General features: G+C 39.6%; 1 protein-coding gene across 1 annotated transcript in view; it reads right to left on the bottom strand.

Annotated features, from left to right (window-relative positions):
• Nucleotides 1-742: 742 nt before the first annotated feature.
• Nucleotides 743-17,412, bottom strand: part of LOC137260109 (uncharacterized) — an 18,739-nt gene continuing 2,069 nt past the window's right edge. The window contains exons 2-5 of the mRNA XM_067797812.1: nt 10,952-11,070; nt 7,202-7,444; nt 6,893-6,932; nt 743-4,457 (exon numbers count right to left, since the gene is read on the bottom strand). Of these exons, the coding sequence (XP_067653913.1) occupies nt 3,242-4,457; nt 6,893-6,932; nt 7,202-7,444; nt 10,952-11,070 (1,618 nt within the window). The 3' untranslated portion in view covers nt 743-3,241. The remainder of the gene's footprint in view (nt 4,458-6,892; nt 6,933-7,201; nt 7,445-10,951; nt 11,071-17,412) is intronic.

The raw sequence follows: 17,412 nt of genomic DNA, 5'->3' as shown, positions 1-17,412 counted from the left end.
TTGACCTATCTACAGAATGATAAGATGCAGTGCTTTATGGTTTGTTAATAAACGGCAGGGGGTATTTTCCAGCGTAATTTACGTCACAAAGCATAATGTAATGTTAAGTATGCCAAAACGTGTTTTAATTGTTTGTTGAAAGTTATTTACAACACAAATAAATCAAAAGAGTAATCTGATGTTATATAGAATCTGACCGTTATATTGACAACTGGTGAAACTTCAAACACGAATAATGTTATGTAAAATGAACCCTTAAATTTACGATATATCATTTCTTCTTCCCAACCTATTTATAGTTTAGCAGGCTATTTATTCATTTGATGTTCAATTTCTTCAATGAAGCATGAACGACTGCTTGCTTAAAGTTACTGGATGTATTTTCAAACCGTGACTGTTTTGTTTCAGTTTGAAGACTAACCAACCCAGATTACTTAGACTACGACCAGGACTAGTTTTGAGATGTTTGCTTTCATGATGGAAACTGGCCAGCTTTACTTCACATCACAGTTTGCCAATTACAATCATCCAACCAAAACTAGGCGCAGATTGTTGAAAAGGTCTTATGGAACAAGAGAAAAAAAACAACGGCGGTAAAGTAAAACTCGCCAGATTCCAACATGAAAGCAAACATTTAGAAAGTAGTCCCAGGGCTAATATCTGGGTGTCTGGGTGGGCTAGACAACCTACCGAAACAAAGCAGTCAAGGTTTCATGGAATAATTAAAAAGAACAGCAATGCATACCGCAGAATGTATTTATTCACAGAACATACACAAAGATCATTTTGCGAGCGTAACGTTGACACCATCGGTACTGGTCTTTTGTAAACATCTAGATTTCTCTCATGAACAGGATGACTTCGTCGATGTCTTGGTTTCCTTTGCACTATCCTACTCATAGTCGCCTCTTGTTCAGTACTGATACGCTTGTAGTTGCGAATGATTTGTGTAGAAACCTGACAAGACAAATATTAACCCAACCAAAACAAGTCAGGAGATGAATTGATGCGATGTTATTGTAAAACACGCTTTGTCATTTACATCTAACTAAATTACCGGTGAAGAAGCAACACCTTTTGCAAGAAAGAAATGCATGAATGTTCTCATTGTGGTTTTGACACTGTAAAGTTAGTAATATGTTTTGACCTTGGCGTTTAATTGTTCAAGTGTTCCAATCAACCATTCCAATGATTAGATGCCAGGTCTTTTCTTGTCTTTGAGCAATGACGTAAAATACCAAAGAATTGGCGACATTGGAATTTCATTAAAATGTGACTAATACCCTCCGATATTAGACTACACGACTACCTCCCAACAACATCCAGCATATCAACTTCCACATGATGCATGAAAAGGTAGCAATAATGTCTTTTATGGGAACAAATATATACACCGTCGACATGCAAGTTTTAACGAAAACGTGATGTTTTACGCACTGCAAGAATATGGAGATGATAAGTTAACACAGAATACTCACTGTATATTTATTCCCAAACTAAATGTTGTGAAGAACTGTTGTCAATATTTTCGATCTTGCAGTAAATGTGCATGTTGACTGAGAGAGTGAGGGCAAACCTAAACCGGTGTAAGTATATTGTGTCACCGGAGATCGATTATCTGATGAAAGCGGAACTAAGTCTCTCCTGATGTTTGGAAAAGCCCCAGAGCCGAGGCTGTTCATACTTGCCAACTGATGTCAGACCTGAGCTGAATTCATGTTTTAAATTTATTCTCAAGGATCTGGGATGACAGTTTTTTTATGGAAGCACTGAAGGGACATGGTTAGGCGAATTATATGTTTATATATCATGCACATAAGATATTAATGTGTGCGCACGATGTAATATAGAGAAGAATCAGCATAAAAGATACATCATATCCTGGGCACGAGACCTTAGCGTTATCGTTCAAGGCATGATATAGGACAAAAGAGTGCTCACTGCAAAACAGTGCATTAACACCCGGGGACAAGCATTAGAGACATGGAAGACGTCAGGTCTGTTATAATACTTCTGTATTTTCATCTCAGTTTACTAGCTGGCTCCTTTCTTAAACATTCATGTGGAGTACTGGGCGTATGTAGCAGTTACCATGGTGATCCCGGTGCTTGTCAGGAAACACTACATCCGTTTCTACATTGTCATTGAAGAAAGCATTGCACAGCAGTATTGAGACAGTTGCCATGGTACCGACTATTCATTGCCATCGACCTTGTTAAAGGCTTTCCATAGATGAGAATGGGTGCCATGGTTACAGTAATACTGTTTTGTGTAATGACGTATCCTAATGTTGTCACTGTTACGGCGATTTTCTGTAGTGTTTATTGACAGACGTTTCCTTGGATGCAATAAGACTGACTATCATTGCATTTTGTGTAATTACACATCGACAAATGAAACTGTTGTCATGGTTACAGTGATATTCGGTATTCATAGATCTGTCGAATGGTTGCATTTATGATGCGAGGATTCCTTCACAGACTGTTCTCGTGGTTGCAGTTATAATCCGTATTTACAGATCTTACACATGGTTGCATTTATATTGTGAGGATTCCTTCACAGACTGTTGTCATAGTTACAGTATGCATCTTCCAGATGAATGGATGCTTGTCAACAGTGGTTAAGTGTTGCCATAGGAACATAATTATTATGTTGTCGTGGTACCTATGTCTATTTTTTGTTATGGTCTCATTTGTTTAACAAACTGCGAATTGATGCAGCTGGATGCATACGAACTAAAATGGTCTCTTTATGTAATACCAAAAGTACTCTTCGTGGCCTTGTTACGACTTCTGAATATTTTTGTGGCGTGTTTCATCGTGCATCAATAAGTTAATCCACACCTTTATTATCTTTTTGATATGGAAACTGGCAGCCATAAGGTAACTCCCTTGTTAATCCTTTCTTTTCTACTCTGTTGTTTTCCGGAAACAGCCTGTCTAGTACGTTCATAAACACATCTTTACCACGTGGTCAGAACGGTACCATTCACAATGGTTCTTTTCGTCCTATCTATTCATAGATGAGCACATTGCAACTATATCCTTGCTGCGTGTAAAGTAACTGTGCAAATTATCTGTGAGCATTATTTTTTTATTTTATTTTATTATTTTTTTTTATTTCAAAAAATTCACTTTTTGTTTTCTTGTATAATATCAGTGGAGACAGAGCACAGACTAGCACTGTCTGCTTTTGTTGCCATGATATTCTTCTTTGTCGACGACGACAAAGGGGGGTGAGGTCATTCAAAAGCTACACTCCTTCGTTTAACAACACCTTTGGGTATGGCAATGAGGGCGTCTAATCTGGGACTGTTCATGGTGTTGTCTTCCATTGGTTTGGGTTCACCTTGGTCTGTGGGGTGTGACTCGCCCACAAACGTATGGAACGGTTGGCCTCGTTTTGGTTTTATATGTGATTCATTCCCAGCACTTCGGTTGTGTTTCGGGATGCTTTTGTCTCTTGTCAAAGTATCTTGGTTAGGTATATATGAAGTATTGGTAGGTTCCCTGTGATGGTAAAAAGGACTGGGCCTTTCTTCACTTGCGTTTGTGCTTTTGTCTTTTGTTGATGTATCTTGGTTAGGTATATATGAAGTATTGGTAGGTTCCCTGTGAAGGTAAAAGGGACTGGGTCTTTCTTCACTTGCGTTTGTGCTTGTGTCTCCTGTTGGTGTATCTTGGTTAGATATATATGAAGTATTGGTAGGTTCCCTGTGATGGTAAAAGGGACTGGGCCTTTCTTCGCTTGCGTTTGTGCTTTTGTCTTCTGTTGGTGTATCTTGGTTAGGTATATATGAAGTATTGGTAGGTTCCCTGTGAAGGTAAAAGGGACTGGGTCTTTCTTCACTTGCGTTTGTGCTTGTGTCTCCTGTTGGTGTATCTTGGTTTGGGATATATGAAGTACTAGCACCGTCCCTGAGTTGATGAGAGGGACTGAGCCTTTCTTCACTTGCGTCTGTGGCTGACTGTGTACATCTTTGCTGAGGCGTAAGTTTTTTGTTTTGCTTTACGAATGGTTGTTTTCTTTGATGTGGGCCTTCTGAATCTGCAGGACTGTTTATGTTTCGACAGGATGGCTCCTTCCTATATGGTAGTAGCTCTTCTGTTGATATATACGACATATTCCCTAGTTTGTTTCTTTCTATGTTTGTTTCTGTCCGGCCCAGCCATGTAAACAGGTGAGATTGATCTTTTACCCTTTTTCTTGCGCTCCAGTCGACTGTGTTTATATTATGCAGTGTATCTCCTGGATGACTAATGGTTGGTCTGTCAAGTCCAGCAGATGTAATGGACGTTGTCTCGTCCTTCTCTGTGATCTGTGAAGGTGCCATGTGACCCAAATGTCCAAGAGGATATTCTCCACACATTCCCGCTTCTGCTGTGTCAATGAGAGTGGATGATTCTGATATGTAAGACTCGGAATCTAGATCCCCTTGTACTGTCCTGTCTTTGAAGCTGGAACACAAATATGATACTCAGTAATAGTTGACTGTGATTCATGTAATGAGTCATATGAACACTAAAGTGAGTGAGTGGGTGAGTAAACATTTAAAGTCACATCGGTAATATGTGAGCTATACCGTGACTAAAAACAAGTCATGCTTGCATAATAAATCAAGGCAAATTATAAAACCTGTAAATCTAGTATGAAATCTAAAATATATTCGATCTAACTGTGAAAGACATTGAAAAGGCTATATATCGCCAACAACTGAAGGTACATCGCCATACTATGGACTATGGACAGTACCGTTGCTACCTGCATGGACCCTAGCTGGATTACATCTTCAGCCATTGGCGATTGTAGTCAATTGGCTATGCATTAAAATGACACATTAAAAAACCTTCGAATAAAATGTGACTTACATACACAAACACGTATGAACTGTTTGGATATTATATATTTGTCTTTTTTTTAGGTATACGAACAGGCAAAATTATACTGAGTCAAAACAGAAACTTCACAAAATGTAATTTTTAAAAACAATGAATAATGTTTCTTTGATGATGCATCTATGTATCCGAAATAGGACCCCTGTCTTTCGACTCTAGAAAAACGTTACCAAAACCCACTCAAATCCATCCATCCGTCGTGCAAATGACGTTAGTGCCAAATCAGGTTTTGCACGTGCAGTCAATTATGTGATCTTCGCATCGCAGTTTTCGTCATTTGCACGTGTTTGCATTGGCCTCAAGAATTGATGGCATGTTGCAAGTGGGAAGATCTGTTATTGACGTCGAAAGAGCAGGATGCAGTCGTCGTACTGTGTATGACTTGCCACTTCTGATCGCCCAAGATCGCGTCGTCCACGTGTGACGTCATGATAAGACCGTCAAATCGTCCTACGTCACCTATGTGACCGATTTCTTTCAGCTACCGGAACCAGGGCTGAGATGTTTGGAGGTCGACTGTCCTCACAGACCATTCGAAATCGGTTGCGGGCTGCCATTCTCCATTCTCGACGTCCATATCGTGGGCCAATATGGACGCCGTTTCATCAACGTGAACGTCTGCTGTAGGCCCAACGTCACCTCCGATGGACCCAGAGAGACTGGAATCGAGTCGTCTTTAGCGACGAATGCAGGTTTACCCTCAGATTCACGGATGGCAGGCATAGAGTCTTGAGACGACGTCGTGAACGGTATGCCCAATGTTTACAGCACAGATTCGGGGGCGGAAGTTGCATGGTGTTGGGTGCCTTCTGTGGGAACAACCGTTCCCGGCTTCTGGTCATCCGTGGAAACCTCACAGCTGCTGCTTACCGCGACCAGGTGCTCACCCTGAACTCGTTCCTTTCATAGCGGCTCATGGCCCAGGTCTGCAGTTCCAGCATGATAATGCTCGGCCACATACCGCGAATTTCCTTCAAAACGCTGGAATCAACGTCACTGACTGGCCATCGAGGTCCCCTGACCTTAATCCAATAGACCAAGTTTGGGAGGCACTTGGGAGAAGGCTTCGTGGTCTTAGGAACCAGCCTCAGAATTTATTGGAACTTGGCACTGCCTCGCAAGAGCAATGGCGCAGAATTCACAAGCATCAGGCTCTCGTTGAGGAGACGGTGTTTGGCAATGGTGAATGGCCCGAGGATGCCATACACAATACTGAACTGAAAAATTTCGTATTTTTCTTGTGACTTGACATTCTGTATACCCATGTTTTTGAACGGCGGTGTAACCTAATGGAATTGTGGCACTGTCAGTGTATCTAATACATCACACAGATCTCAGCAATTAAATAATAAAAAATTAACCATCTTACCAGCTCTTGTTCTTTTATAGTACCCTAAAGAAAGAATGTGAAGTTTTGACTCAGTATATATCATGCAAGTTAATGTATTTCAATTTAGCTGCACTTATTGTCCTGTTCAGTTCACTCACAGTAATGTTGTCTGTCTTGGGTATTGAGTGTTACCCTACAAAAAATATAGTCTGCAGGAAAACCTTTCGTGACTGTGTTCGGTCACTTTAACAAAAAACTACAAGTATTAATCAGAACACCCATCAGACACCATGCATATTTGCATGCCCAGGTGAGTGTTCTGATAGCTGCCATACGCCCTTGACAAGTAAGATGGTATTGTGTCTTGTCACAATGATACAGAATATAGACAGCTTTGTTGTTTCTAAATTATAATTCAAGAAATTAAAATTCACAGTGGTAGAACAATCATAACGCATCAGACCCAATTAGAAAACGATTGTACTTGGAGTTTTGGAGTCTTGTGGAAAGTAACCTAACACCGTTACAAAAAGTAAATGTCTCTGCCAGATTATCGATGTGTACAAATAGGTTTAGCACGTGAATGTCAAATTGGGCTTGCTCCATGGAACTAGGTTAACATGAGTTATTGTCATGGTAACATTAGTACAGTATAATGAATACTCACCTGCGACTCTCTGGTGTCGGCGACATACACACTGCATCAGCTGCAATAGTGGTTTGGGTCACAATGTGAAATGTGTAAAGAACTATGAGCAGTCACATCGGTATTACTCACAGAAATCAAAAGTTATTCACTATAGCATTTATCTACTAACATACAGATATGCTTAATGCGGCAAAAATCGTCAAGTATCTTTAAAAAATATGATAAAAAGCTTAAATATTTCACAGTCTCTAAAAATATGATAAAAAGCCTAAATATTTCACAGTCTTTAAATGAGGAATTGATTAAAAGTTGTGAACATATACTTACTCTCCACAGGATAGAACTGCATCTCATCTCGTGAATACATATTGAATGATTCCAGAACTGATTTCGGGTGTGTAGAGTCAGCATGACGAAGTGCGTTCTCTAATTGTTCCTCTGCCCTTCTAATGTGCAAACAAGCGAGGTCCATCAACTTTTTGCGACTTTCTTCATCCTGCACATCCTGCACACTGCGCTTAAGAACACCCGATGCCAACGCTCTTCGAGCAGCTGCAATCTCTGCTGACTCTGTACAAAAAGATGCCAGTTAGTTGAAGCACATTGGTACATTTCAATCACCTCGTCATGTGTGAAGGTAAGTTCAAATTTGATGACGTTGCATGAACATTATTGCAGCCAAATAGCAATATATATACATATACACATATACATATCATATATATATTACATATAGAGAAAGACACATATGCATACATAAATGAATGTGAAGCGTATGTGTACATAAATGAGATTGCTCAGTTGCTCACATTGCTATTTGGCTATTTGAACAAATTGGTTCGCGTCCTACGGGTTCTCACAAACTGGTTGCCTGTCTCACTGACATGTGACCTACGGCTGGGAACGTCCTCACGAGAAATTGTGATGCTGAATTCTAAAGGTGCTCCTATACATATGTGTGACGCACATTATTTTGGAAACCACGCGGCCGTCAAAACAGCAAAACAGCAAAATATGTACAAATTTATCTCGTATATCCGAGCTGTCGTCAGCAAGTCTGATGTTTTCCGCTCCTCAACAGTGCTCACTGCATTGACCTTTGATCTTTCCTACATGAAAAGCCAAGATTTGTTGTCGGCGATGTACCATCATTGTTTAGCTAGAAAATCAAAGTAATGATAATGAAGAGGAAGATTGTGAGGCGAATACGCCGGCCACACAGACATTAACATCAAATAAAGGTGAGAACTCACACTGAAAATCTCATTTTTCACATGGCGAAAATACTGGTGACGTCACAAACCTAGAGATGTTACAAATTGGTGTTACGAATCTCCTGTTTCATTTGGCTTTATGTAGTGGTCAGTTAGCCATCTTCCCAGCTGATTTTGAGTTGCTGTTGTTGGGGCTTCAGGTGAGATGTTAAATGTCTCAATCAGCGATGAATGTATGGAATTCAGCAGACGTAAGCTGCAAACCATTATCACTGATGACTTGACAGGGATGCCATACATCTTCTTCATCACTGTTTCAGATATTGTGTCCTTCAGATAGTCAAGACATTTCTGAAATAATCCACTGTGATCAGAGAATCACTGTTGTCAAGAGTGAAGATATTTGTTCCAACTTTCTGATAGGGTGCTTCTTGTATTTCAGAAGGCTGTAAGGTTTCCTTCTGTTGATCAACTTGATATTTTCATCACAGCTTACATGTACATGTTTAAATTTACTGTTTATCTCTACTGGCCACACATGTTGCGTGAAATGACTAACAGCGACTTGTATCAAGAGGGCCTCAAAAATATTTTACACGGTGACATGCAACTTTGATCGAGGAAGGGGTGGTTTCTTCGTTACATCCCTTTCCTGTTATATAGTACTAGGGTAGGGTCTCAACACCTATATGTCAATTGAACGCTGTTTCGAAACGATACAAGACCCTGTGAAATCCCTCTCTAGTTCGATGAAGACAGCCTTCAATTCCCTTTCAGCAGAAGTCACATCTCTTAACTGGGCGATGGTATTACTACAGAATATATTCTCACAAAGCTTTCCTCACTGACTGTTAAAGTTCCATGTGTTGCCCTGCATTTGATCCCAAAAAGGTGCTATTCCACGTTAATGTCCTTTTTGGTCTTAGAGTTCTTCAACTAAATCTATATACACGATAAGGATGTAAAACTGAACCGTTTCACATCTGAAGTACCCTTCATGCATGCAACACTTTCACATCAGGGCTAAAATATATACCCCTCAGTATGTTCACAGACACACCATAGTCAGTCTGAAACAATGACAACTCCTTTTCTCATCTCGGCATAAATGTCTGAGTCTGATACACGTGAGTGATAGGTCGAGAACAGAGTAAGTTCCAGAGGCAGGATGTAGATTAGTGTATGATCCATCATTCAAGGTGCATAGTCCATTATCTGAGAGAAAATCTTCAAAGAACTTTCCTTTGTTGTTTGTGTCAGTACTCCATGATTATGCAGGGCTTCAGGAGTTGAAAAGTTCTGAAAATCTGACAGGCAGAGGTTGATTATGAGGAAGATAGAGTAAATATATGTTTAGAGTCATGTGGAAGCAACAGATTGTGTGTTTGTGTTAAGTGAGCTATGGAGGATAGCTGCCTCACCAGTGCATCTTTTACACTGTGAGGAGAAAAGGAGTAGTAGGAACTGTACCAACTGATATTCCAGTCACTTTTAGGTAAAATTCTTGGAGATAAAACGTGGAGGTTTAAAGTCTTGGATCAATAACAGTTTTGACATGTAAGATCGATCTTACACAAAATAGTTCAGTGGTGATAAAAGGCCGCAAGACGTTAGAAGAGAAAGAGATAACCGAAGGAGTTGAACATACAACCGTCTTCTTAGCTTCATGAACGAGAGTTTCTATGTGTTTGATCTATTGGATCTCTTATTCACATTGCTACATTGGAAAAAAACTTGGAAGAGGCCATGTGGTAATCATCGCCGTTTATGCACTTCACTTCTATTCACAGAAGGTGGAGACTCATTGGCCAATCTGATGATGCTGACCTCTGATTTCTGTACGTCCCTAACTGATTGTCATAGGTCGAACCATCCTGACCTTTGATCTGGTAGACAACCTTGCTGGAGTATAACACCCTCTTATCCTCAGTCTTTGGAGAATGGAGATTTGCTGCAGTATAAGATCGTCCGTGCTGGGTGGTTAGAAGGGCTGTTGAACAATATTACAAACGACAAAGACACGTGGATTCTGACAATTCCTCTTCTTATAAGAGAACACACTTCCGACCTGACTACCGGCCATGGTTCCTGATCATTGAAACTGGTGACATGCAACCTGTACAAATAAATCAATTTGCAATCACCAAGGCTGTTTGAGAGCTTGTATCTGTAGAGAAGTTGACAGTGTCACAAAGATCCGATCTGGTTCACTTCATATAGAATGTGCTGGGAAACACCAATTCTTAAAGGTTCTCATATTACACGAATTTGTAACATCAAGGTTGCTGTCTAAGTGCACAAACTTCTGTAGAGGCTTTGTCTATGACAGAGATCGATGCCTCTGTGACATGACTGAGGAACACCTGTCTAGGAACTCTCCCAAACATCTATAGCAAGAAATCTGATGTGAAGTGATGCCCTATCAAGAAGGACGGTGTGGTGGCCTATTTTACAACATGTCTAGGCAAGGCTAGGGTCATAATGTTTTGTTGGCTGAAGGTCCGTTAATGTTGGTTTCGTCATCCTCAACCACCAGTGTCCCTTTCTCTGCTGACACAGGGACGCAACCAACGGCAAACATGCTGCTGACGTTGGTCGCCTTTTACAACCAGCAAAAGAGCGCTGTGGTCCTATCGATCCCAGGTCTACATGGGGGCAAGGGCCATTTGAGATACCCAGCACCAACCACGAGAAGGTTGCTCTCACGAGTGCCTGTACAGTCATGAGAATTTCAAATGTGGTATTCACTTTGCGTGAAAATCAGAAGCATTTTTTCAACTATGCATTTCTTTCTTTTTGCAGAGTATAGTTTACAATTCTTTGTTAAGCAGTATAAAAGTTTTAGAAAATGAACAAAACTTACCCGCTCGAAACAGAATCACACCTTCTTTCCATGACGACAAGAGCATATCACCTTCTTCCAAGTTCTCAGCAGCAATACCCCTGTCATAACTGATTGATATGGACACGTTGTGTGCTTTCCTGAAAACAGAAATTGTAGGCAATTGGCTTAATTAGTAAGTGTAACACAATCGGCAGCGTACCACAGGTTGACCGGTGGCTGACCATCTCATTAAAAGAGAAGGTCACATGAACAGTCCTGCCAAGACGAGAAAGCGGTAACACGAGATGAGAAAACGATAACGTGAGACGAGAAAGCGATAGCACTAGACGAGACAGAGATAACGTGAGACGAGAAAGCGATAGCACGAGTACCAAACAATCCAGTGATGTCTGTAGATGAAACTGAATGAAAAGCTCCCACAAACATCTCACTGTCTAAATATCACACTGAGCAAGTAAACTAACAATGTTTCTTAGCATGTTTGGAAACAGTATCTGCAGCCAGTCATACTCCTTCACCCGTTGACCATGGTTGGAGCATTTGTGATGGTCAGCTTATCCCTTTTCTGATGGTGAGAGATTCTAGTCTCCCCATGGATTGGTTAAACTGACATCGAGTAAATGCAATAAAGTCAGTATGCCAGCACAGACATCTATGTCAATGCAGATGAATTGATTTATTGTGCACAGAGACATTGAAAGGAAGTAAAGAGGAGAGTTAATTGTAAGCTTCTGAATGTATCAGAAGTGATTAAGACTTATCTGACAGACCACTTTGAATAGCTACAACAGGGGGCACTATCAACATTAAAAGAGTGTTATATCAATACCTTTATAGCTGTACCCCTGCTTCCCCGGTCCTGTACAACCAGAGTTTAGCAGCAGATATCGGCCTTGAAGCATAGTTTCATTGAAATTTAGCTCTTTAAATATACTGTATAAAACATTTGACATCAAATGAATTGTTTGTTTACATATCAGTGCAAACTTAGTCCTCTGTTATGTATAAGTGGTAAAACTACAATGGCGGCCATCTTGGCAGCCATTTTGAATTCTGGGCAATATGAAATAATTCCATATAACATGCCGTCACACTCGAACTAAACATGGAAACAGCTGGTTCTAGGTGCAAAAATAGTGTAAACTTTCAATAAATAAATCACCACCACACATTTCCATGAAAAGTCGGAGAGTAATTAAAATCCCTTGCCTCAAAGAATAAGCTGTAAAACATTATATTACCACGATATATTTTTTTTTTTAACATGTCTCTTACTTTTTATTTTTGGATCACGTACAAGATGTTTTTTATAATTTCTTTATTTTTGTTGCATTTTTACAGTCACGCAAACTCATTTACAATTCATGAGGACTAACTAAAAACCAAATGACAACTCGACCAATATTTATAAAATCTGTCGATGTTTGAGTTTATGGAGGCTGCATATTTAGTTAGTCTATAATAATCTATTAGCTCCTTTTGGATTTCTTTGAATTTTGGCGCTTTCTTTTGTAATCTCCTGGTGAATATGCAGTGCTTTGTTATTAGTGTGATAATGTTAAGTGGGTTATTATTTCTTTCGGTATAGCCAAGGAAAACCATTTCTTTTGATATATTTATATTTAGCTGAGCTTCTGTTAGCAGCCACCTTTTGAAATCATTCCAAAGGGAATGTATGTATTGGCATTCCCAAAACAAATGGACTATAGATTCCTTTTCTGATGAACAATAGCTGCATAAATCACTTTCAACGTATCCCATTTTATAGAGGCGAGAATTTGTAGGTAGAATATTGTGTAGAATCTGATACTGGAACCACTGGAACTTAGTAGAATCAGTGCATTGAAAAACTAACAAGTTATAGCTTGTGCGCTCTCTGTCATTGATATTATGGGATAATATATGTTCCCATTTGGCAAAATTTTGGTTTTTGCATTGATACTTTTTTATCAGAATTTTGTAGAAGTATTGTGAGCCTTTCTTGGTTTTTAATAAATGAGCAATATGAAATGGTAGTAAAGGATATGCAATTTTGTGTATTCTTGTAACATTTTGTTTCCTACAGTATTGTTTAATAGATTGTATAATGCCCATATAATCTAAGTAATTTATGGAGATCGAGTTTAGCTTACAAAAGTCTCCATAAGAGTAAAATTGTCCCTTTTCATCGATAAAATCGTTTATATATTTTACACCTACTTTGTACAATTTTTCTATAAAAATCGCGTTATTTCCTACATGTATGTTATCGTTAAACCAGACAGGTTCAGACATAATGTCAGTATTAGTCAACGTAGTTTTGTTCAGGCCCTCTATGAACAACCACCATCCTTGTATTAAATCTTTGTAAAACGGATTATTTATGTTGGAAGCGAGGCGTACATATTGTTGTTTACTCAAGATATCATATATACTATGATTTTTTACGCCGGGAGTATTTAGGAAAAACAAGCGAGTCCATTTAGCGTTAGTAGTAAAGGCTCGTCGTAACATACCTAACTTCTGAGAGTATATAGTCTCTCTTATATTAGGGCATTTTATTCCCCCATCGGCTTTATCACAAATGATTTGCGATCGTTTTATCTTATCAGGTTTATTACCCCAAATAAAACTAAAACATTTTTTTTGAAATTTGTCAATAACACTGTCAGGTGGATTTGGGAGTGAAGAGAACAGGTGGTTGAGTTTTGGAAGTATCAGTGACTTAAGAATTGTGTTTCTACCTATTGGAGTTAACTCACGAACAGACCATATCGTCATTAATGTTTCACATTGTCGAAGTTTTTCTTCATAATTCATGTCGATCATTTCAGTCAAATCCAAAGAAAACTTGATGCCAAGCAGTTTGAACGGTTCTTGTTTCCAATCGAGGTTCCATTCTGGACATAGTTTCAGTTTTGATCTTTTCTTTGAACCTATCCAAAGAAGTTTTGTTTTATCAGTGTTTACTTTCAAACCAGAGAAACGAGCAAAAAAAGTTAACGTTTGGAGTACCGCGTAGAGGCACCTTTCCGATCCATCAAGTGTACACGTTGTGTCATCTGCATATTGAGAAAGAAGATATTCTATATTTCCAATTTGAATACCTTTTATGTGTTTATTATTCCGAATAAGTATTGCTAGAATTTCTACACAGAGAAGAAATATATAAGGAGATAGTGGATCTCCCTGACGACATCCTCTGGATATGGTAAAGAACTTAGATCCAAAACCGTTGACTAGTATGCATGATTCTATTCCATTATAGAAAGTATTTATCCATCTTTTTATTGAGTCCCCAAAGCCGAAAAAGGTCAGTGTTTTTCCAATGTAGCTCCAATCAACTGTATCAAATGCTTTTTCGAAGTCTACCATAAGTAATAGACCAGGGATCATATGATCTTCCGTGTGTTGAATCATATCATATATCTGCCTTGTTATTTCTCCGATATACATTTTTACATCAGAGTCAAGTTCTTCAATAAATGTTGGGTTGTCATTGTTGGGCCCATATACAGTTATTATAGCTAAGGTATAGTCTTCTATCTTCATTTCAATTATGAGTTTATTACCAGTAGGGTCCCTTTGTTCTTTTTCGATTTCACAGTCAAAGTCTTTTGACACCAAGATAGCTACCCCCCTCGAATTACTTTTAAATGGACTAAAATAACATTTATTATTGCCCCATTCTTCTTGAATGCATTGTTCCATGTCTTTAGTAAAGTGTACATCTTGTAAACAGTATATCTGGGCTCGTTTTCGTTTTAAGAAGGTGAACAATTCTCTACGTTTATTCTTGTCGTTAATGCCTCTACAGTTTTGTGAAACAATTTTAACTGGACCAGCCATTTTGAAGATCAATTATGGGATACGTTGGAACAGAATAGGATAATGACATCGTAGGTTTGCAACATTCAGTGAGTTCATATAGTAGTTTCATGAAACAAATAAAAAAGAAATAAAAGCAGAAATTCATATCCAACATAGTAATTGGAGTTGGTCTCCGTTACTCCCAGGGAAATGATAGCACGGGTATGTATTGAATGCTAATCTTACAATAACTGTTTATCCGTGGTATTTTGTAAATCGATAGCAAAGACTTACTTACGGTCTTCCACCACTCTGAAAACTCCATGCAGTATATTCCAAGCAGGGAAAAATACAGATCGCTAACCACAACACAAAACAACTCCGTCGAGTGGGCATTTTCCCTCTCACTGCACCACGTGTTTCCACTCAATGACCCGCTATGCACGACGATCGCGTGCATACTAAAAATAGAACATAGGGCAGCCGGTACTTCTTGCGGTGCACAAAACATGGGGATGCTATTCTTGTCCCTGAACAGTTTTTTTTTTATAAAAGAAACTTGGTTTAATACATGTTAGATGGCGGATTCCTTGTAAACTATTTTACCTTGTTTAAATATCCTAATGATTTTATGACATATATAGAATAAAGTTCTTAGTTAATGTTCTTTCTGGAAAGTTGTTAGGAAAAGGCGCTCCTCTACGCACTGATGTTATTGTTTATGATTGAGTCGATTCCAAAAACTCATTCGACTTTCTCCCATGTAGATCCTGCTGTCTTGGGATCTCTTGTCTCCAGGATTACCTCAGTGTCGAAAACGCGAACTCTTGTCCATATCTTCTTCTCCTCTGGTATTGCGCTAGCTTTGCGATTCAGAATTGCACGTCGTTTCTTGAGCATCGGGGGGAGATCTGTTTGTATGCTGATCCCAGAGTTTTTCAGAAGTTTACGCCCAACGAAAACTGCTTCACGGTCCGGCATATACAAGAAATTAGCAATTATGCTACGCACTGCAGAAGGATTATTCTGCCTCTGGTATTCAGACAGGGGGAGTCTATGAACAGCCTTGAAGATATATTACCACGATATGACTGTACAAAATTACTTGTCTTGTGCCCAAGCCACCACTCTAGAAGTGACAAGTGTCAACAACCATCAAAAGTATCAACTTTGGATGTAAATGGAAACATTCAGTGTTCATTTTTATGCAAATTTAAGTGCCGAGAAGGCACCACACGACAATTCAAGATGGCGGCCAAATGGCGGCCATTTTTATTTCTTTTCAAAAGCAAAAATATGTCAAATAGTTTCTAAATCCTTTAGCAATACAGAAAAGTCAAAATGAAAGTGATCATTTTGATAGTAGTAAACCTATCCATGATTAAAAAGTGACGTGTTGTCGGGCAGCAAACTAAATGTCATGAAAATGCTCACTGACCCCCACCACATAAAATGGCCTGTGAAAAAAAGACTGATACCACAATCTGAGAGTATTACAGGCCTTTTCATGAGCCCAAGACAGCATACTAACTGAAAATAGTGTCAAACCAAATCAGTACTGGGGAGGCTACGTCATCAAATTTTTCAGCTGCCTCCTCCTGGACTAAAAGGAAAGTCTACATCTTTCTTAGATATTCTCTAACCGTCAAGTCAAACAATGCCATTCATGGACAAGAACATTACTAAAAACCACTAAATATACTACCGACAGAAAATAAGGGAACCAAGAAATTGAATGTAGATGACTTTGACTGTGACAGGGTCCGTTATCGTGGCGTATCTCCCAAACGCAACATCCAATGACAATGGAATTTCGCATAATGCATGCCCAGCACGTGCTACACGTGCATACAGAAGTTAACTCCTGTAAATGTACTGGAGAAGTCGCAATCATTAATGCAGCAGAGATTGACACTTACTGACAGAAATGCCTCCGAGGCAGTATCTCGGTGAAGCAACAAAATGGAGAATTGTGGGGATGATAGAGGAGGGGACATCATTATGTGAAGATGGCAGATGGGTAAATCAAAAAGTGTAATTTCACGCCTTTCAAGTACCGTCAAACGGGTAGGGTTGCAACGAGACCTGGGCGTGGTAGACCAAAATCAACGACACCACGACAGCATCGTCTCATTACGTTAATTGCTCTACGCGATAGGTTTAAATCGGCCCCTGCCATCAATAGAGAATTCCGCACACTCACTAGAAGACGCATTTCAACCTCAACCGTTAAAAAAAGACTCTATCAAGCTCGTCTGAAAGCAAGATGGCCTTTTAAGGGTGTCACCCTTTCAGCTCACCATAAGCGCCAAAGATTGGCATGGGCTAGGCAGCATCAGGGACGGGCTATGCGCCACTGGCGTTACACCATGTTCTCTGATGAGTCAAGGTTTTGCCTACGATTCACAGATGGCAGAAAACGTTGTTGGCGTCGGAGCGGGGAGCGATATGCCAGAGCAGCATTTCTTGACCATGATCGATATGGAGGTGGTGGTGTCATGGTTTGGGGTGGGATTACACATGACAGACGATCAGATTTGGTCATCATTAACGGAGCCATGACTGGTCAGCGATACGTTGACCAAATATTGCGTCCTGTTGTGGCTCCATTGGCTAGAGTTATCGGCCGAAATTTTGTATTCCAAGATGATAATGCCACACCACATCGGGCCCGAATTGTCTCCGCTTAT

This window comes from Haliotis asinina, chromosome 13 (genome assembly GCF_037392515.1).
Source record: "Haliotis asinina isolate JCU_RB_2024 chromosome 13, JCU_Hal_asi_v2, whole genome shotgun sequence".
NCBI lineage: Eukaryota > Metazoa > Mollusca > Gastropoda > Lepetellida > Haliotidae > Haliotis > Haliotis asinina.
The sequence above is the reverse complement of the archived record's forward strand: the minus strand, read 5'-3'. Positions and strand labels throughout refer to the sequence as shown.